This window comes from Channa argus, chromosome 6, assembly GCF_033026475.1.
Source record: "Channa argus isolate prfri chromosome 6, Channa argus male v1.0, whole genome shotgun sequence".
Taxonomy (NCBI): Eukaryota; Metazoa; Chordata; class Actinopteri; order Anabantiformes; family Channidae; genus Channa; species Channa argus.
The window spans coordinates 13,595,131-13,616,873 of NC_090202.1; the positions used below are offsets into that span (position 1 = coordinate 13,595,131).

Genomic DNA, 21,743 nt, shown 5'->3' on the forward strand with positions numbered 1-21,743 from the left:
AAGTAAGGAGAAATGAAACTATCACTCGCTTGGCAGCTTGTTGCCTTAGAGACCAGCAGTGAGTGAGAGATAAATCTGTGAAATCTTCTGATAATTGGTGTATGTGTTTGACGCTGTGTGCGCATTTGAGGAGGCTGCCTGTGTGGGTGTACAGAGCTGAGGGGGCTTGTGGGGTGTGGGGCTGGCAGGGGCGGTTCTCACACACAGCAGAGGAAAATTCACAAGTTACTCGGTGCATAACCTCTCTCTTAGCCAAGGAGCCTGATAATTCTACTGTGGCCAACATTTTGCCGCACCTGAAGTTTGGCACCATGACTCCGACACCAGTATTTGGAAAATGTGTTGTGGACAGATAAAACCAACAAGAAATTATCATCCCAACAGTGAAGAACAGTGAAGGGACTATAATGATTTCGGGCTGCTTTGCTATCACTGGACCTGGACCACTTCCATACTTAGTTTTATGACAGCTAAATACATAGGAGTACATTTTTTTCTAAATTTAAATAAAACTATCAAACCATTTCTCTAAAACTGCTGATTCCCTGAATGCTACCCCCAAAAGGTGGTCAAAATTTGTGTCAGAGCAAAAACATGTTGTGTCATCAGCAAACATAATTCAATACATCACCCTGGAAATATTACACATTTCATTTATATACAAAGTAAATAACAAATGACTAACTCTAATATTGTTTTTCTTTTATCTAACTAAATAATGTTTTACTCGAGAATATGTGATCCCTCTTATACCATACTGTATCTAACTTTCCCAGTACAAATACTACAGTAGTCATTGGTTTCTATTGCATTGCACAGTCCTCAGTTCTACGTAAAACTGAAATTTCCTCTTTCCATAACGTTACAATATATATTATCTTTCAATGTGGCACTATTTATTGTTACCCTACTTAAGTGACTAATAAGTAAAGAAATGCTATACATTTTCTAAATAAATTATTTTTATATATTTTTTTGTTTTGTTTTTGTTTTTAACTACAGGGGTTCAGTAAATCAATATTAAAATCCACACAGAAAATCACCATATTGCCACTTAAGCTACTATATAACCTGTTTAATGTTTCAAAAAATTTATCTATACAGGATCCTGCAGTTATGCAGTTCTCCTGCAAATATCTAATTTTCCTTTATCCAGGTCACAGAAGGTGCTGTTGCGGTAAATAATCCTTGAATGAATTATTATATAAATGAACAACAGCTACTACACCATGCACACAGTTTTATTAAATTGATCTTCAGTATAATAGTCACAGTGATCAGTGATGTTTTTGAAAACAACTTTATCTAAATTAATATGGGAGTCATCTAATTTATTTTCTAATTTAATTTATGTCCTGCCAGTAATAATTTTTTTCCTTAGCATCTTGGTTCTGTTAGTTTTAATTTCCAAACCTCCTTCTCCTTATTTTCTCTAAGTCACCCATAGTCAGTGTTTCTCTCCCTAAGTTCCTACATAACTCCATTTCTTTCCCATTTCTGCATAATGTTTGTTTATCCTGCTCCTTGTCCTCTTTACCTTAATGTGTCCAACTCGGTTATTTCACCATTAATATGTTGGCCTCCTCTGGGGTTCAATTCAGGTTAATGAAAACATTTTTCAGTTCCATGTCCAAGTTGCTTGTACTCTACGTTGTCTGCATCTGTCTCACAGTCTCTGCATTTCTCATGATGAAATGGTCATTTGGACACATTCCTCTTCCTTTAAGCTTCAGCTGGCTTGTCTGAGCAGTTTGTGTTTTCTACCTGTATTACTCTCAGTATTAAAGCAGGTTTACATTTTTATCCTTTAGAGCTCGCTGCAGAGACTGCAGCTCCTCCTTCACCAGCAACAAATGTGAATTGTTGTGATAACTTCTTATTTGTTCAAAAGGCATCTGACCCAACCGAGTGCAATTCCAGTAGCGCACAAACAGACCAACGATGACTGAAACTGATATTCATTGCACTTAAAAAAGATTTAGGATTCTTCCATCTAAAGCCCCATTTGAATTCCTGTGTGTGTGTGTGTGTGTGTGTGTGTGTGTGTGTGTGTATATATATATATATATATATATATATATATATATATATATATATTTTTTTTTTTTTTTTTTACAAAATATCCACATACATTATAGAATGGTAGAAATTAAAATTTCATCAAACAAGTCAAACAGTAGTGGAATAATTTCTATACTAATATTAATGTTTTTAATGTAAGTAAAGGTGTGTTTAATAGATTAGCATATGACATGAGACTGAAACCAAAGCTAAAAGCTATATGACCAGATTAAACTTCACAAGCAGCTCCCCCTCTGCCCTGTAATGAGTTACACCTGTTAAGGCAGGTTTACTTACACCGTTATCATTCTTATTAGGTGACATTAAATAACAGCCAGGCATTGGTGAGTAAAGCTCTGGTTTATTCATATATGAACATGATAAAAAATTGATACATCTTTAGTTCTATAATTTGTCTCAGTATACTGCATAAAATATGTACATGTCTGTACATATGCACATATATGTGTGTGTGTGTATATATATATATATATATATATATATATATATATATATATATATATATATATATATATATATATATATATATATGTATTTATATGTATATATGTATATAATATGTATTTCTCCTGTAATTACAAATATTACAAATATTGAAACGGTGAAGTAAAATTTTATATTAACCATTAAAATAAGGACACAGCTTTTAACATTTTTTTCTCATAACAGTTTAACAGTTTAAATACCATGTCATGTTTAATGAGTTGAGTTATATCTCAGTGATGGTCATACATTCCTTTAAATGTACTTATAAATAAAACATATTGTAAAGAAATCTGTTGAAGACGCTCAATAAAATGGAATGTATTAGAAAAGGCACTTTAAGTATATCAATTGTATATGCTATACATTAGCCAAGAACAGACTGGCCACACTCTTTCAAAGGATAGTAATATAAAAATGATCATGAAAAATAAAATGAGACCAGATTTGAAGAAACTATAAAACCATACTGTACCTTTTAACGTAACTTTGGGATATTTGGAAGCTCAAATTTTGTTATTTTTCTGTTTGTTAGGTCAAAAATGAAAAAGCTGAAATGTTTAAAAATTAGAAAAAAAGGTGGGGTCAAAAGTCTGAAAGAAACAAAAGGGGTGGACTGGACTAATAAAGAGGAAAAAGAGAAAGGAGGGAGTAAGAGACACAGTTAATAAGGTTTGTATGTAACGATCACCTCCATGAACCTTTACTACACATTTGCTGGGAATCACATTTGTGATTTGCTGGGATCTACAGTATTTGTGCATGTGCCCATTCACTGTGTCTCCATGGTAACCAAAGTGGCAATGTCAAGGTCTGAAGTCGCCAGGAGGGTAACCTTGCCTTTCACTAGCTCACACAGCTGCATCCATCCCTCTTTTTCTCTCTGTTTCAGTCCGTCAGTTTCTTATGCCAGCTGCCTCTCTGTCACCCACTCGCCACCCCGTCTCCAACGCTCGGACCTCCACCCTACCCACCTGATAGGACAAGACTTGGCACCCACACCTTCTTCTTCAAAAAAACAGATAAAGTAGCTCTCCCTCTGTCTCACTCTCACAGACACACTCAACTTTTAGTGTAATGAGATGAGGGGCATCCCATTGTCAGGAGCTGTTACTGGGATCTGAAGCAAGAGGAACATGTCCCGCCTTTTTCCTTCTCCAACTGGGGGGTGATGGTGTCAGGGATTTCTGATTGGAGCATGTCGTTCTCACTGGCAATAATGTGCTTCACCAAACAGTTGGCTGCTTCATCAATGTTGATGTTTTCCTGAGAAGAAAGGGAAAAAGTAAAAGAATAGAAAGTGGGATATGTGAAAAGAAGCGGGACACACTGATTGTTACCAACATTGTAATGAAAGGAACAAAAAAGTGCTGCAGGAAAAACCTGTGGGAGCAGGTGGGCGAATCTAATGGACCATTACTAAACTGAGTAGATAGATGAAGCACCAGCCAGCATCCGTGATGTGAACTCAAACTGAAAAGGGAGTCTGGCATACGTTTATCCACAGTCAGTGCCAGCGGGAGAGGCACTGACAAATGGCAACATCAGTGTCACCTTACCTTTATTCAAAGAAAACACAAACTGTGCTAAAGGAATTGGAGAGTGAACAATATAAAACAATATAAACAAATGCACACGAATAAGTAGGTCTCTTTATGTGATGTGTGAACAAAATCAAATGTGTGCATTGTTTTAAACAAACAGTGCTAATAGCAGATGTATGTATAAATCCCCAAAGTGATCCTCAATCTATTTTACTCTCTTGACAGGGCAAATTTAAGTTAGGCACAACTTTACTTTCATTTCTGCACCACTATACTTAATTTACATATAATTTTTCTGTGTTATATTTTATTAAGCCACTGCCAAAGGTAACTTTGGGAATATTGCCTAATTTGGATACAGAAATTAAATAGCATATATAAAGGTAGAAGGCACAGGTCTGGAACCACCACCATACATAACTAATCCTTCAGGTTTATTCTATTTATTATAACTAGTATTAGAGTGCTAAGTGACAAACCTTGGAAACAAACCTTATGTAAGGATGTCCAGAATTATGTAAAAATGTCCAGTGTGAGAGCGATTAGACAGCATCACTTGAATGGTTGAACATCTAGAGGAGTGGCCATGCATGTTAAAGTGAGGATGACTTGTGATTATTCATGAAAAAGAAGCACACATATGTATTTTTAACATGTGAATTGTCATGCAGGAGCAGTAGAGATGCTGAGTATTCACAAGATCTAATGGTGTAGCTCAGCAGGATGTCACATGGAGCCCTGAACGTCTCTCACACAGTAACGTTTCTGTGCATCTCATGTCATGATCTATCATACTTACTATTAGATCTGGAACAAACGGTTCTTTCAAAAAAAAAAATAAAACAATAACAAAAAAGCTCCATCTCTACAGTCTGCCAGCATCCCTTCTTTCTTGTGCGTACACAGCTTGTCCGTTGCTGTTTAAGCTAAAAGTTTGAAAAATGTCTTCTTGCAGATAATTCAGGCACTGGGCTTTGAATATACATCAGCTACACCCTTGTATAATACTTTAGACATTCAGGCACTGTTCTCTTTTTCTTCAGTATAGAAATACACAACATTTAATATGCATGGCCTATCTATTAATATTTCCACACTTTGGCTGTTTTTTTAAAAACAAACATACAAACTCTATTCGGGCATTTGGAGTCCACATCATACATTAACTCTTTGGTGCTGTGTCCAATGACTTTTAAAAAATTTAGGATTCTGGTGCTTTGATAAGGACACAAATTCTAAATTCACTAAAGTCTGCTGTCAGTTATTTATGCATTTTCATGTATAAAAGAATATTAAACACAGAATATAAAAATTGTGATCATTATTGCAGATTTTCTACTGTGTGCAAGGCTGTGTTTGTGTGTGTCTGTACACGTCTTCATCTGTTTTCTTTTCTTGCCATCCAGCTGTGAGATTCCTGCTCCACATTAGTGGCTAGAATAAAGGCTTGTGATGGTGTGTCAGTGTGTTAGTGTGAAGGTGGGTGAATCCCTGTCTCACCTCGCAGTCAGAAGTCACCACCGATCTGTGTGCACCAACAACTCTTTTGTTGATTTACACCATAACCTTACTTTGCTAATCTGCTTTAAAAAATTCATTACTTTCAAATATTAAACTTTGTGTTTCATATTTAAAATGTTACCTGTGTTTAATTGTTTACTTTGCTGTTTTACAAAATACTTTATGTTCTATTCTGACTACGATATATATAATATCAGTAAACAAAACAATCATTCTTCTCTTTAGGTCCGTTTTATATCTATATTTTTATATAAATGTAATAAAATGCTGTGATAGAGGTGCTGGTATTCTTTTACCCTTTGACACACTATATATCCGTATGTTTAATATATCAACACTCATTAAGAAACAGTGGACTGATAGATTTCCTTAAAATTCCCAGAGGTCCCATCTGCATGATAGAGCACCTTATGCCAGCGTAGCTGACCTGAAATAACAAAGGTTGAATGTCTGCAAGACTCAGCAGAAGAACACAATAACTGAGGTTCAATCCGCATGCAAATACCAAATAGACTGAGAGTTGCAGCACTTTTAAAGGATTTCTTCACAACCTTAAAGTGACTGAGTGTTATTAGGTGCTAGGTTGGATACAGTCAAGCAGTCGTAGGGAGTTAGCCTGCTGATACGGAGGCTAACTACGTTACTGCTTTCTATTTACACGTGTGTCCCATGTTTCTCACCTTAGCAGACGTTTCGTACCATCCCACAAAGCCATTCTCCTGGCAGAACTGCTCCATCTTTATTCCGTTATTCGTCAGTACATCCCGGCCCTGGTCACATTTATTAGCCAAAAGTACAGTGGCTACATGCGTTCCATTGGCAAGTGTCAGTTTGGCGTCCAAGTCCTCCTTCCATTTGGTGACGGCCTCAAAGGAGGCAGGCCGTGTCACATCAAACACAATGAAGGCACCGACAGCCTCACGGTAGTACACACGGGTCATGTTGCCAAACCTCTCCTGACCTAGAAGACACACAAAGAAAACGATCATTATCATTTTGTGTAGGGTGTAATGATATAGAAATTAAAAACATCTATTGATGTAGTGCATTCCATTCAATTTAGTCATTTCATCTGCCTCATAATGTGTGTGCTACCTACCATGCAAGCTTTCTGAATATATCTCACCTAAACTCCCACGCACAAAGTATAATTTTGCATAAATGCTTTGCTATTGAAAAAGCTGCAGAAAGAGAAACTTAAGATGCAGACACATAGGGAGCAGGATGGGGAGAGAGGTGTGTTTGATGTGTTTGCCTGCCAGTGAACCTGCCTGAAAAAAATTCCAGAGGGTAAAATTAATTCGATAAGCCCTGTTGGAATGTTGTATCCACACTGATTTTCCCATCCATAATTTCTGCCAGAGCGCAATCCGTACCAGATTGCATGGGTGCTGCTTGCTCACAAATCATTTTCACATAGTAACTAACAAAATCTTTACATGCTCCTGCCTAAGAAGCTGGTCTTAATATTAACTTACAGGCTACCATATGGAGCCCCATAAGGGCATTTTCAATTCACCTGCTCTGTTACACAGGTGGATCATAGCACAGGGTCTGTGTCAGAATAGCTGCGAGCATGTCTGTCTTGTTCAAGGATGTCAAGTATCATAGGGAAGAAAGAAGTATTATAATGTAACAGCTGCAGTAGGTAGCAAGTGAAATTATTTCCAGCTCCACTAAGCACAATAGTGTTTTTTTCGCCATAATATTACAATATGTGTTTACAGGCCTGAACACTTGGTTTCATAATTTCAGTACCTCTTCATAAGTAAGCAAGGAATGATTTAGTTTAGAATTTATTACAAAGTGTGTTCATGTGATCAGATTCTTCAGGACTGGGTGGGTGTGGTCTGATCAGATCTGAGTGACAGTGGTCTGGCTACATAAGGAAACAATCCTCCAACACATTTGGATTCAAAAGAATCAAGTGACTGGGGGCTGCATGGTGCCACTCACAACTTAGTCTGCAGTTCAAATCCCCGGCCTTTCTGTGTGGAGTTTGCATGTTCTGCCTCTGTTTGTGTAGGTTTCCTCCGGGTACACTGGTTCCCTCCCACAGTCCAAAGACTTAGCGTACATGTTAGGTTAATTGGTGACTTCAAATTTCCTGCAGGTGTGAATGTTTGTCTGTGTATGTCTCTGTGTTGGCCCTGAGATAAACTGGTGACCTGTTCAGGGTGTACACCACCTCTCTTTTTTTGGAGTTGGTCAGGTCAGGGTTGGTGGTTGAGTATGAGAGGGTAACCTATAGTATATATGAGAATATAGGTTTCAGGAATTGTTAGCCAATCCTGCCACTCGGTCTATAAAAGCCACAGAAAATAGCAGACAGAAATAGCAGGGAAATGGAAAAAAACGTCAAGTGATTTATTACATCTGCGGCATGAGAAATATCCAGCCCCCCTTCAAAGGTCTCTGATCAAATCCCCAAAATAACCCGGGCCACTGCTGGGTAAAGAATGGATGGTACTTAAGCAAACATAATTGTTTAAAGAAGACACTTAATATACATATTTGCATGTAACCAAGGTGTTTGACATAACCTCTTTTCTACCATTGAAAGTTAGCCGAGAACCCATGTGATACTGTAACAAACAGAGCTCATCAGAAGTTACTGTGGAACTAAGACAATGGGCACACACAGTACGTGACCTATAGCATTTTTCTTTGAGGGAAACTCTCATCTGAAGTTCACAATAAAAGCTTTCTGTATACAACAGCCTGGGCCTCAAATCTCCCTCACATGAGTGAAAGACACATGACTGCTTACGCTTACTGGAGAGGGAGCACAGGAGGGGAACGCAGCAGGTCAGAGGATTCTTCTGAACCTCAGCCGACTCTCATGTGAGATGAGACTGTTGTAGCCTTTCGATTTATGATCTTACCCAACACCATATCAGTCAAAGACCTCCATTATTTCTGATTTCTGTTCACCAAAGGCAACAGAAGTAATAAATAGCCATAATACATTTTTTTTTAAATGATTCTATGAATAGAATAGATATAAGCTAATACCACTTTGTAATGTGAAGTGTCATGCACATTTTATAGCAGGAAGATGTTGGTACTTCTGACTATGTAATATTAAATCATATCCATACTCTAATGAACATCCATGTACATATACCATAGGCTGGTATCTGATTATTTCATTTTTTTGGCTGATGACAACAATGTTGACATGACCAGTGCTGTGATTGTTTCCTGTTATATCATGCTCTTTCATAAGGTCACAGGTCACACAACATAGAAACCAAGTCTGCACTCTACAGAATTAAGAAAAGGTGGCAAGCAAGGGTTTGATTCAGCTTTATATAAACCTAAATATACAAAACATAACATATATATTCAGGTTTCACTTGGGGGAAAACCTCCAATATTCACTTATGAGAATGTAAATAAAAGGAAATGTATAGCCAAGGGATTTGATGCAAGTTATGCCATCTGATCAGCTGGTACACATGAGAAACATTTACGCTGAATGCCCCCTTGATATAATCCTCCTGTAAAACATGGTTAAATACCAACTGTGACGAAATGATCACAGGATCATTTTCCGTATCGTCTTTTCATCCGTAACCACAGACTGTGTATCTACAGTAAAGAGTTCTGTGAAAGTCTGTTACACAAATGTCTTTTGTTCCCTTAGGCCCACATTACATTATATGTATTATTTGGAAGACAGCCACTATGGTCAGATGGCATGCACTGCCTGATTCACACAGAATAGGTATGCCTTCCTAGACTACATATAACTTCCAAATAAAATGACTGAATATCCAAAATTAGTCTTGAGCTAATTTCCATTAAAAGCTAAATGTTTATAGTCTTAATTTCATTGCAAACTAAAGTATTTTCCATGTTAACCCAACAAAAGGCTCTTCTCCAAGGAATCTGTGAACCAGGAAAATATTTTACCAGAGCTCCCTATAAACCAATCTTTCATTTTCTAATCCTACAAATGAGCAGAAGGATGCACTCTCCTTGGACGGTGGATCATATGTAAAGTGAGACACAAACCTCCTTGTGAGCGTAATTTCATATTCCTAACCACATTTCCACAGTATCCATGATATTTGTCTGCCTTCGTGCGTAAAGTTGGACAGTACCTGCAATGTCCCACAGCTGAAGGCGCACCGTCCCCTGGTCCCAGTTGAGGACTTTGAGAGCGAAATCCACCCCGATGGTTGCTCGGTAGTTGGGACTGAAGTTGTGATGGACATACCGCTTGATGATGCTGGTCTTGCCGACCCCGAGGTCTCCTATCACAAGGATTTTATAGAGACGCTCCTTATGGTGGTTGTTCTGCATAGCGACCGAGGAGGGCGAGAGCTGAGCATGAATCCACCGTAAAGGCGAAGGCCGGAGGATGAAAGGGGAGAAGCGGAGGATGGCGCAGAGGGAACTGAGGAGAGTTGGGAACGAGAAGGGGAGGTGAGGTACGCCCTGGGCCACAGAGGGAAGTGGAGCAGAGACGTGTGGACCTTGTGACTCAGGCAAGGGAGCTGGGAATGTATTTAAAACCAGCAGGCTGGAAAAAACGAGCATTATTTTATTTTAGTGAATTAACTGTGGTAGGAAAAGAGAGTGTGTGTGTGTGTGTGTGTGTGTGTGTGTGTGTGTGTGTGTGTGTGTGTGTGTATAAACAAACAACCTAAGAGTAATGTTCCACTAAAATACCTAATTTTTGCATTTTGAGATTAGTCGAAGTCAGTCACGTTGCATATATGTCCCAGTTACCGATATAGTGTGGATATTTCCACGCTACAAAATATTTTAAATGTTGGTGGAGCTACTGTATACACGATTAAAAAAATAAACTCCAAACACATCTGAAAAGGAAATTAGCAGAGATAAAGGTGGTGTAAAATAAAACTGTTTTTTCCAGAATGACATGGCTGTGATTTTTATATGTATAGAATTTTCCAAGTTGGAAAAAGGTTTGGCTGGTCGAGTCCACTGTTAAATTATGTGCAAAACACAACTTATTAAACCTTGAAACTTTTTTTGCACAATAAATCCAAAAATGTTTAAGACCAACTTTTTAAAATGTCTTTATTCCATCAATTAAAATAGAAAAGTGCAGAGCAAATTCCATAAACAATGTAAAACTGACATATAAGCTAAAAAAAATAAAAGCAGAATATAAAAATCAGTAACATCTTTTTGATTTAAAACAAAAAAATCCCTTAAATTGCTGTGGGGAACAAATGACCACACAGAGCAATATGGCAGTCAATTTCAATGTGAGTCAAAGACAGAAATTATTCTCCACAGTCTTCCCTGAGACTATCCAGTCCTGCACATAGCACTTCCCTTTGATTTAAGGCTTTGCTAGCAGTCATGATTTGTCACATTTGGTTCAGGTTTGTACAAGTTACAGCTTGAATTAAAACAACAACTGAACCCAGGAAACTGAAGCAACATGGTAAATTCAGCTTGAGGCTCAGAATACGTTGACATTAAAAGAGATTTGGCTGTGTCAGAGATCACTTGTTTAAGTGCAATACATTTACATGTGCCATTTTGTAAACACATCCACAATATCGTGCCCCCAGAAACACCAGTCACATGAGAAAGTGTATGAGCTAACAATTCCACTATGCACTACTCCCATTAACACATTTAAAATTGAAAAAACAAAAAAAGAAACACTGATTGTGATGCCACAAAAGATTAGGATGTATCCCAAACCTCAATTTGCTCCATGAACATGAACAGCCCAATGGTTTCCTGGCAATTAAAAACCTGGTTGTGCTATGCAGGGGTAATGTAAATGAACCAAGATCTTGCTCATGATCACATGTTTTTTTATATAGGTCACTGCTTTCCTGGACATGCTAAGTTTTTTGGGTGGGTTTTCCCCTTTAACAATATTTCATACTTATGGCACACTGGCATTCAAGCAGAAATCTTTTATTTTAATATTGTGCATTTATGTATTACAACACTTGACATTGCTAACTATGCTTGCTGAGTTAAGGTGGGAAATGAAAAAGCGTCATATGTGAGATGAGGCAACTCAAAGGAAAAAAGTTAGACTTCAGCTTGAAATTTCCAACTTTCAAAAATCATTTTACCAAAAGCTAAACTAAAAGGAGAATAAAAATCAAAAAAGGTACACATTACAGCTCCTAGAGTTTGGGAATAGGGTTGGCTACAACTGCAATGCTCTCGATTGCACACTCGTCATTTCCCCGGAGGATTCTGAAGTAACCATCCTCACCCCAGTTGGCGCCCCAGCTATTCTTGACAATCCAGTATTTCTGGCCAGTTTTCTGGCAGCGGCCATACCCCACCAATAGCACAGCATGGTTGGTCAGCTCAAAGGGATTGATGGAGTCTGTGAGGCCTGTGTGGTAGTAGATGCCTCCCTGATAGTGCATGAAGTCAGGGTAGACCTGTGGAAGGATGCAGATAATTTTATCTCACTTTGTTAAAGTAGCAGCAGGCAAGTAGAGAACACACTTTACAGAAAAAGGTCAAGTGTATAAATTATTCTAAATAATGTCAAATGTATACATTATTCTAAATAAGTCAGGAGGACTTGTTAGGAGGAAGTTTGGGATAAACGCTTCCGAATAAGCTAATAGTTTAAGCACATTTGATTTTGAAAATCAGTTTCACATGTAATGTGTTCTATTGTTCTTTACAACATGTTTACTTTGAACAGTCCATTATAAACCGGAGACCCAGGAAACAGGAGCACATTTGTTACTTATAAGTCAAAGAGCTGTGAGACCTGGCCTGACGCAACCTAAAGTCAGTGCACATCCCCAAGTCTGTACAGCAAGCACATGCTGTATCTACAGTAGAAACAGCAATAGGAAACAGTGAGTTGCTCTTATACCTCCAAGGCCACAGCCATGGGACCATTCTTGATGAGTTCTAACATCATTGCAATCTCGCTGCAGCCGCCATAAAATCCACCAACGTAGTTGTATTCTGCTGTGTAAATGCGCCTGCAATTTTGAGGAACACCACACGGAGAGTCCTTTGCAAGATATGGAAAGCAGGACTCCTCCACAATGCCAAAATCTTGTACATACTTCCCAATCAAGTATGGGAACCCCCCATCACAACCTAAAACAGGACAGAATAATATTGGTCTGCTTTAAAACAATAGTTATAAGATTTTGATTTCTCTATTGTAGATATTTAGAGTTTGCCTCAACTTTCTGCAGGGTGAAAGGTCTTCCAACACTTGACTTTCTAAAAAGGCTGTTAGGATACACTATAAAAACACAGAGTTGTTCCACATACAGCTGCACTACACTTTTTGACTTTTTCCTAGATTACAATATTTCACAATAAAACATGGTGAATTATCTGCTGCCTAATTCAAGACTGACAGTTTGATTAAAAAAAACAAAACAAAAAGTTAAGAAGATGCAGTTAAACTGTTTTTACCTTGAGAATATTCAGAACAGGAAACCACTTGCTGTGGGCTGAGGATGGGAGTCTGAGTGTTGTTGGTGAGAATTCGAATTCGAGCTTCCAGCATTCCCATAGCGGCAAAGGAGTAGCAACTACCACATGATTCTGAATCAGAAAAGCAGATCAGAATTAAATCATGACACACAAACAAATCCAAATTTTGCAAAGCTAATACAGGTTTTGATAACTAAAGTTAACGTTGTTATTTTTTAGTATATTCAAGGCTTATAGTTAATGATGCTGTTGTAAAATCTGATAATATATTAAAAGGCAAATTACAATCTGTCCTAATGTATGAAAACACCTCTGCAACTTATGAAACCTGTACAGAGATGCTGTAGGTTCATTTGCTTAACTTAGCACAATCTTATGCAATAATGAAGTAAAATACATGGCAACTCTGCACTTTTTAAAGTGCACAAATAAAGCCATTCTTGAACACATCAGTTAGTACTGAATGTTCTGCAAAGGCAGGAAGTCTCAGTACACTTGTACACATTAGTGGAAATGCATGGTATTAGGGTAAAGCACAGAAAAACAGATTAAAGCCACTGGTTACTGGTAAAAAAATAAAACACTGCAGTAACACATTAAAGCAGATAACTGAGACTGCAGGGATTTGCGGGGCGGTTTCATTGTGGTAATGATTCAAGTTAGTGTGACACTGAGGACAGTTTTTAATTTTGGCCCAAGACTTTAGGGCTCATAGGAGCAATAAGGTTAAGGAAGCCTTAGTAAATTAAAGAACTATACTAGTGGGAAACCTCTGTATAACATAATGTGATTGCAGTTTGTCAGATGAATCTGTGACTCTTGCAGAACCCATTACTACATTAGTTACACCTTTAATGATGAATTGCATTTGATATTCACTGGCAAAAAAACAAAAAACAAACAAAAAACCAGATATAAACCCTAAGGCTACTAAAAAAAAACTAGTTAGATTTAGCAAACCTGCTTCCAGTCTAAACAAGAGTAGGTGTGGGTTTGAACTGCTGATATGGTCAAAAGAGCACCTTGATTTCACAATTTGGGGCTGATATTCTGTTTCTAGATAGTTTACCACCAATTGGGAAAAAGCATTTCAATGTATTCTACAAAGCCATGGTAGCTGGCTACCTGCAGAGTGAGTCATGTGGCTGATCTGAAGCAGGTCTGTGAGGAAAACGGTCCAAATGTCCTAAACACTGCAGGTCTAATCTGCAACAACTGGGAGGATAAAACGGTTCTCTTTTCCAACTAGAACTTTGAATGTTGATCTTTTTATCATGTGACAAATCTATTAAACATTGGGTTGCGTTTTCTTGACCCATACTTTGATTATGCAGTACTTATGGCTATGATAAAGACCAAATCCCATTTTGTTTAATGCAGAAAACCTTGTCATTTCAAAAAGGTTCACATCCTTCTTCCAAACCAATTTATTCTCAATCCTACCAATTTCTGTGAAGTGAATTGGAACCTACAAAATCCACCTGACTTGTAACAATGTAGCAAAAATAAGCTCTACAGCACTGCACAGTGGCTTAGAGGGCTTCCATTGAAACACTTCAGCCCTCTCCAGATCCTTAAACCCAGCCCTACAGAGGCCCTCTCAGACACTCAAACTACTCAGCACGCATAATCTCCCCACTCACACTAGGCTGTGCAGAAACACAGGAGCAGAGCAGAAAGGCGACCCAAGCCTGCCAAGAGGGAAGCAAAGAAGCTGCCTTACGGGTGGTAGCTGCTTGAGTGTAAAAGGTACGGCTTTGTGTGCCTCTGATCTAAAAGGTCTTCCAATTCATGTTTACATCTTCAAATCTAAGGTATTTTCTTATGCATGTCAGCATTAAAGATGAATTTAAAGGTCCCCCCCCCCCCTTTTAAAAGTCACCTTGGTTTCGCACAGGGCTGACGAAGTTAACGCCGTCAACATTTCTCCAGTCCCAGTGCTCAGGTAGAGTTGCAGCCACCTTGGCTACATCAGCTCTCACAGGCATAGGGTGGACATGGCTAAAATAAAAAATAAACATTTAAATCAGGAAGGGCATTTTATGTCAAGACATTTTGCAGTTTTTTTAGAAAGCCGATTAACCACAGTAATATGCATCGTTTAGTCCCAGCTATACAAGTTTAGCTGAAGCAGATGTCAATTCCTCTGATTTCACTTCTGTTGCTGGTACAGTAAAGTATTATGACTGGCCTTGTTAAAATTTTTATATTTAAAGACAAATCTTACACGTGTATTTCTGCGTCATCTGAGACACAGTAGCACTAGAAATAGGAAAAAAATATAACTTACATAGGGATGCGGGAGGCAGGCCCCCCTGCTCGGTAGTACAGCTGCTGTAGAGTATACATCTCATGCTCTGAGTAGGGAGCTGCCTTCCAGGACTTCTGAACTGAGTTGATGGCTTCAATGAAGTCCAGGTTGTGTTTAAATGGCTTGTGGAGCAGGCTGGAGGGTGAAACGTGTCACATGTGTTTTTTATTCTAAAAAGAGGCATCATATTTGACCAGCAAACAATGATACCGTCTAATTACAGCAAACTACCACTGTTAAGTTTGGCTACATGTGCAGAAGTAGCACACCATTTGTTATGTTAAGATTAATAAAATGCATTCATGTTTCCTGTGTATGAGGCTTACGCAGCATGATCAAGTTTGAAGTGGGAGAACATTTTGTATATTGTTGAGTTAGACATTTTTTAAAGAACACCTTTAAGCAGTATTTTTGTAAGTGGTGAGGAAAAGGTCTGTGTTTCAGTAGAGACCAAACACACTGTCAACATTAAGACACTCTTGCATACCTAAGGGAGATGGGATTCTGTGCTTGAGAGCAAAATAAAGCAAATAGAGAAATTTTGACAGAATAACCTTTTCTTTATGAAAAACCTAAAAATACATATTTGAGAAGAAAAAAACTTGCACTAATGTATGAGTTTGGTAGTCAAGACATTGGAAAGCACTCTGGCTAGGAATCAACAAGTCAGCTGACCAACCTAATTTAATCAGTTTAGCCATTTCTGAAGGTGGCTGAAAATTATTTTAAATGAAGTAGGTGCATTGCCTTATCAACAACAGGGCTTTAAAGTTTGATTTTAAAAATATGAATTCAGATTTCAGTCTTTCAGGATTCACTGAGGAAGAGTGAGAATAAGACCGTGCACATTAGGAGGAAATGACAGCAAAAGAATGTGCACATTATTGCACAAGTGACAAAAGTGCATAGTAAACTGAAAACAAGGATGATCATGAGAATCTGCTAATGAAGAGGTTTTCATAGCCCACTGATTGCTCACTTTTTAAAAGGTGACCCGCTGCTAAAGACTGGTTTGTTGTCAGTTCGGGGTGGTACTGGTTTCACTCTCTTTCCCACGAAACAGGCCCAGTTGTTCCCCAGGACATCATGGACCCATCCAGGCAGGGTCTGGTCACAGTAGCTTGTCACCTTAGGGCCCTCTTGAGTGTACTGAGTATGTGGGTAGAAAAGTATGGTATGGTTTGTCCTTAAAGTCATGTCAGGCAAATAACAGTATTCAATTAAACAAAGACAAAAGCACCAGAATTAACCTGAGATAATTTTATAAAAGGGAAGCCAGTCAGCAAATTGAGTTTTATGGACAAGTAGAAATTATAAGATCCTGCACAACTCAAAAGCATTTTAATCTCTTTTGTCTCCTCTTGTGGCTACATTAAGCCAAATCATGTCCAGACATTCAGGAAATTGGGTTTGAAGACTGACAGCCTGACACATCCCTCAGTGTCATCTGAGTGATGCGCAACAACACATGACCAAGAGTTTAAATATGACTATAGCACATATTTCCAAGTTCAGCCCACACTGCTTGTGGTAAAGATTACAATTTACAGAGAGTCATATCAGAAGGAAGAGAGGAAACTTTTACAAACGATTAGACCACTGTGCAACTTCCTTAGCATGTCATTTCCATCAAGCACTACATTTCCTCATTATTTAGAAGAAGAGTTAAACTTGACTACATTGAGTTTGTGCTTACAGTAGCTGGACTAAAGCCAGGAATAAACAGTGCATGTCAAGTCATTCGGTTGAATTAAGAATGGTATTAACCAGCTAGCAGGAGGCATTTTTTGTGGACTGCAGTGACAACTTCCGAAGCCAGAAGGTTTTTGCACAATTGCCGTAGCATAAAAACTGTTGCTCTATATAAATTGTGTGTAGGCTTGCTGCCTCTGTGCCTCTTACCTTAAAGAAAGCAAACCATTTGTACCCATTGAGGACCACTTCAAAGCCCTGGTTGTAAATAAGGGTGAAGAAACCAGTGTTCCCCAGCTCATCTATGGCTACAGACAATTTCTCCAGGGTGACAGTGACGGTCTGCTCACCTGTAGCTAAGAGGTACAACAAAAACACATTTACTAGTGTTAAATTAGCGCTGTGGTCTTTAGTCTTTGTAGTGATTTCCTACATTTTTATGAACAGGCAATCAAGAAAGTAGCATTCAAATAAGTGAAAGATTAATATAAGCCTTTATTAAATGCAAGTTGACTGGGATTCATTGACAACTTTTCTTCTCTAAAAGTGTTCATTCAATCCAGACTACACAAAGGGGAAGTGAAAAATCAGTCACCTGCTGCAGTTTAGCAAGCCCTAACATGTGACATTTCCCCCAAACGGCACAACTGCTTCATCAAAACTCATCAGCCCCATAGTGTGTCCAGTTTGCACTATAATAGGTGGGTCTACCTTGAGCGGAGCAGTTGATGGTCTTGTCTTGACCTCCTTTAGACACCTGAAACACCCATGTCCCCAGCAAGTCCTCATAGGTGCAGTTGGCCGGCGTGTCAGCCCACGATCCCTCAACCCAAAGCAGGAGCACACACACTAACACACCGCGCAGCATCATCTTCACTCGATTACAACAGTCCTGTACCGTCTATTTGCGATATAAAAAAAAAAATCACCTAAAAGTGCGGCCCTGCTTGTTTTCGGTACCACCTGACCCGCTTGGACTTCCCTGCTGTTGACCTTTGTCTGCACCTCGTCATTTATATAAACTGAAACTTTTAGCAAAGAGCAGGTTTTAACTTCCATGGTCAAGATAAGTACCTGAAGCCCATAAGTAGCACTGACATGACCAAGGTTAGTCAGCAGTGTAGCGCTAGCTCCCGGTCTTTTTAGTATAATATTAGCAATTATTACTAATATAAGAGCATGTCACAACATTAGATTATGTTTTATTATTTAATGGCATATTTCGCATATCCTTGGAATGCTACAAGTACTGTAGTGTATAAACCTAGTTATCTATCCAACGAGCGAACACGGAAATGCACGACAGCGAAAAGCTCACTCTCCACGGATCCTGTGTCTTCTTTGTCTGATTTCGTTTTCCTGATCATATGATTCAACGTAAATAGGACGTAAAAAGGAAGTATCGAAACAGCAAGACGAACGTTAGGTGCTGCTCACACGGCCTGATTGCAAGTAATAATGAAATATGTGTTCACTAGCATTCTATGACACTAAATATAGTAACGTTGATTATTATTTTAGTTGATTGTTAGCAAAACCAGGAGTATAGTCTAACAATGTAAGAGTCACCAAAAGACATACAGCATACAAAAGTATTTACGTAAAAATATGAGCAAAAATAAATAAACAAAAAGAAAGAAAAAAATGAATAAATAAGACACAAACTGTGCAATAGGAGTTACACTGACTTATGAAATATGTTTACATGTGCTTTTTTTTTTCAAACTTGGGTTTTACTGTGGCAATTTCTCGTGTCACACATTTTGTCATAGGAGAAAAAGCACTGCCAGGTGTAAATTTTCACCTTAATAACAACCAATTCAGTTTAGGTGTGTGCTAGTTCCCAGCTCACTGGGTCACTTCAATACAACTAAGCTACTATTGCTGCCATGTAGTTCCTGCTACATGAAACCAATGTCTTACATGTCTGAAATGGATGTACGCTAGTGCACCATTGTTGCTGTCCATGATATGTTTGAGTGTTCAAATTAAATGCACTCATGCCCTCCATTACTTCCCACAATGTAACTACATTGTACATATTACTGGTATGTTTAGGCTTGCCTACCTTTTTTAACCCCACAATAATAATAATACAAATAAATCACACTTTATTTGTCCAGCCTTAAGTTCTGAAATGCAAAAATGAGATTGTTTACACTTCATAGTTTAATTGCTGACGTTTGGGGATTTCCATTAAAGAAAGTCAGCCATCTGAAAAACAGAAATGAATAAATAAAAAATTTTACCAAGTTATATTCACTGTTCTTATCACTTCCCATAATCAGCCATTACATTTTATTACTGCTCAAGATGCTCAGCTGTGGCAGGTTATGCAAGATCTAAGCTGTTTTTAGGGTTTATAGGGTTTGATGATAAAGATCTGTATTAGTAATTGGTCATGAACCAAAGCTGAAATATCAGCAGGGACTGTGATACCCTGTGTGATGAGGCAGAAAGACCAAACGGCATCACATCAGCAGCTTGTGGAGAGTGCAGCAGCAGCAAATTGCTCCACACAGAGAGATCTCACCCCGAGGTTATCTGAGGGTTTGAAAATATTCAGGCCTATAAGTGACCTTTTCCATTTGTTTGCGTGAATAGGACAATAAGGTCTTGTTCATATCCTCCTTTGGTTCTTGTTTGCCACTTTGTGTTTCTGTTTCTATTGTTTTTTAATAATTCCTCTGGCGGAATTTAGTTTTCACTCGTCTCTGTGGAGAGGTCAGCTTACAGCAACCTTAACTATTTGAATGCTTTATGTGTGCAGGTGTCACTATATCCTTGAAGTTAAAGGGGGTAAAGAGCTTGTTTTAGCCAGGAGGCACTTAAGGAAAGTACTGGAGGCTTTGATCACCATAGTAACCCTGACATAGACTGACTCATCTCCTTGACAGACCATAATAAGCACTCATCTGAAGAAGGCACTGAAGAGGTATTAGTCATGCAGTCTCATTAGTGCCATTACACTGTGTTTATGTGGAAGTGTGATTGTGCACTGGTGTGGGCACATGTGTATGTTACTGTGTTTAGGTGCCTGTGTGTGTATGTATAAGCATGTGTGAGTGGCTGTGCAAAAACACAAAATAGAGGAGCAGGGAGCAGATAGACAGAGACGGGGGGATGATGTTATGAATGTTAACAGCCTGAACCCACTGAGTTCCTGTCAGAGTGACTCACTGAAACTCGTGTTTCAATCTTGATATTGTTCTCGCTTCCACTGGCAGGAAATTAAAACTCAAGTGATTCTCAGTTCTGGTATATTGGCACCCACATATTTGTTGCTTTCTTTCTTGGTATCCTCTCTACCTCCATCCCACTTTCTATTCTTCTGTCAAACCTTTTTTGGTTTCTCTCCCGCTCTCTCCTCTGTCTGTTGTCCCCTTGCTATTGCACACCATACTCCATATTGTTGTGCGTGTTCCCCCAACACGCACCCAGAATCAAGCTCTTCTTCACAGTAACAGACATTATGCATCATAAAACCTGTTTGTGACCATGCATGCAAGTCTATTCAGTTATTTTATTGACTTACTTATTCTCCATACTTTCCATAAAATATGAATAAAATGTAGAGCCCTTTGTGACGTATTCAAATGTCTGAGTTTGTGTAAAAACAGTTCTAATCTCAAAGACGTTAAGTTAATTTTCAAATACCTTCTGAATGATCATTTTGGCTTCAGCATTTATGCAGGTACTTGTGCATGAGTGTGTGTCTGTGTAGAAATGTGTACAGTGTCAGTGTAAGCACGAGCATGCCTCCATCTGTATTTTTCGTCTTTATATTCCCTGCACAGTTCCTCACTCTCCACCTCATAAAAAAACCTTCTCTCAAACCACATCAGCAGTTTGAGCGTTGTATTGTCGCTGTATTTATTGAAAGTTGACAAATGTAACAATTTTTGCAATTTTCAACTGTGTTAAGGGATTGAATGTAAAGTTAATAATAAAAGAAATGTAAGAAAGTGTTTGCTCAGGTCCCCATTTCAGACTGCTTGAGTCATGTTTAAAACCTGACTAGCTTCTAAATTGCTTACATGTCACTTTAGCTGTTCCAGAGCACATTTGACTGATTATAATATTTATTAGTGTTCATTGTGTTCTAGTTGCATCCAGTGGGGTAATTTTAACAGATAGGAGATTTTAACAAATCACAAGGAGTGCAGGACTAACATCACTGCCCTTTTCTGCTTTTAGCTTTTTTCTGTGCTCTATTAAACACATCAGAAAAAGGAAGTAGCAGGATTTCATTAAGTTGGAGGTGTGGATGGAGCCACTCCATTTGAAAGTGGGGTTGGCCACTCCAGCCATGTGGTGTTAATGTTGCATCCTTCACATTTAAATTAAGTACACTGAAGTGGCTTCATGGTCAGTTACCTCCACCATACACAGACACCTACACACAACAGAACCGAGCGCTGAAGAATGAAACGTTTTCACCTTCCTTGTACATATGCTGAGGCCCACACACGTGCTGTTAATATACGTGCTGCTCATTCACTTTTTAAATGGAGACATAGCCTGACACTCACTCTTAAACAGCTACTGCCATGACACTCCTTGCCCACGCAGTCTTTATATATAGAGCACATCTGACTGTACTGAAATCACGACATGCCACTTACATACTGCAAGAAGAAACAACTCTCAGCACTGATTACAGTGCACAATGCAATGTA

The 21,743-nt window shown here is 38.5% G+C and overlaps 2 protein-coding genes across 2 annotated transcripts; both read right to left on the reverse strand.

Moving 5' to 3' along the window:
- Positions 1 to 2,628: 2,628 nt before the first annotated feature.
- On the reverse strand, positions 2,629 to 10,121 carry rab38a (RAB38a, member RAS oncogene family). The gene is made up of 3 exons (XM_067508694.1): positions 9,740 to 10,121; positions 6,311 to 6,591; positions 2,629 to 3,831 (listed from the first exon to the last, which is right to left on the reverse strand). The coding sequence occupies exons 1-3, from the start codon at positions 9,939 to 9,941 to the stop codon at positions 3,676 to 3,678; spliced, it is 639 nt and encodes a 212-aa protein (XP_067364795.1). The 5' UTR covers positions 9,942 to 10,121; the 3' UTR covers positions 2,629 to 3,675.
- A 538-nt stretch (positions 10,122 to 10,659) lies between these two features.
- On the reverse strand, positions 10,660 to 18,091 carry ctsc (cathepsin C). Its single transcript, XM_067507917.1, has 8 exons — positions 17,776 to 18,091; positions 17,275 to 17,420; positions 16,352 to 16,521; positions 15,352 to 15,507; positions 14,944 to 15,062; positions 13,041 to 13,172; positions 12,481 to 12,713; positions 10,660 to 12,031 (listed from the first exon to the last, which is right to left on the reverse strand). The coding sequence occupies exons 1-8, from the start codon at positions 17,933 to 17,935 to the stop codon at positions 11,765 to 11,767; spliced, it is 1,383 nt and encodes a 460-aa protein (XP_067364018.1). The 5' UTR covers positions 17,936 to 18,091; the 3' UTR covers positions 10,660 to 11,764.
- Between the last annotated feature and the right edge of the window lie 3,652 nt (positions 18,092 to 21,743).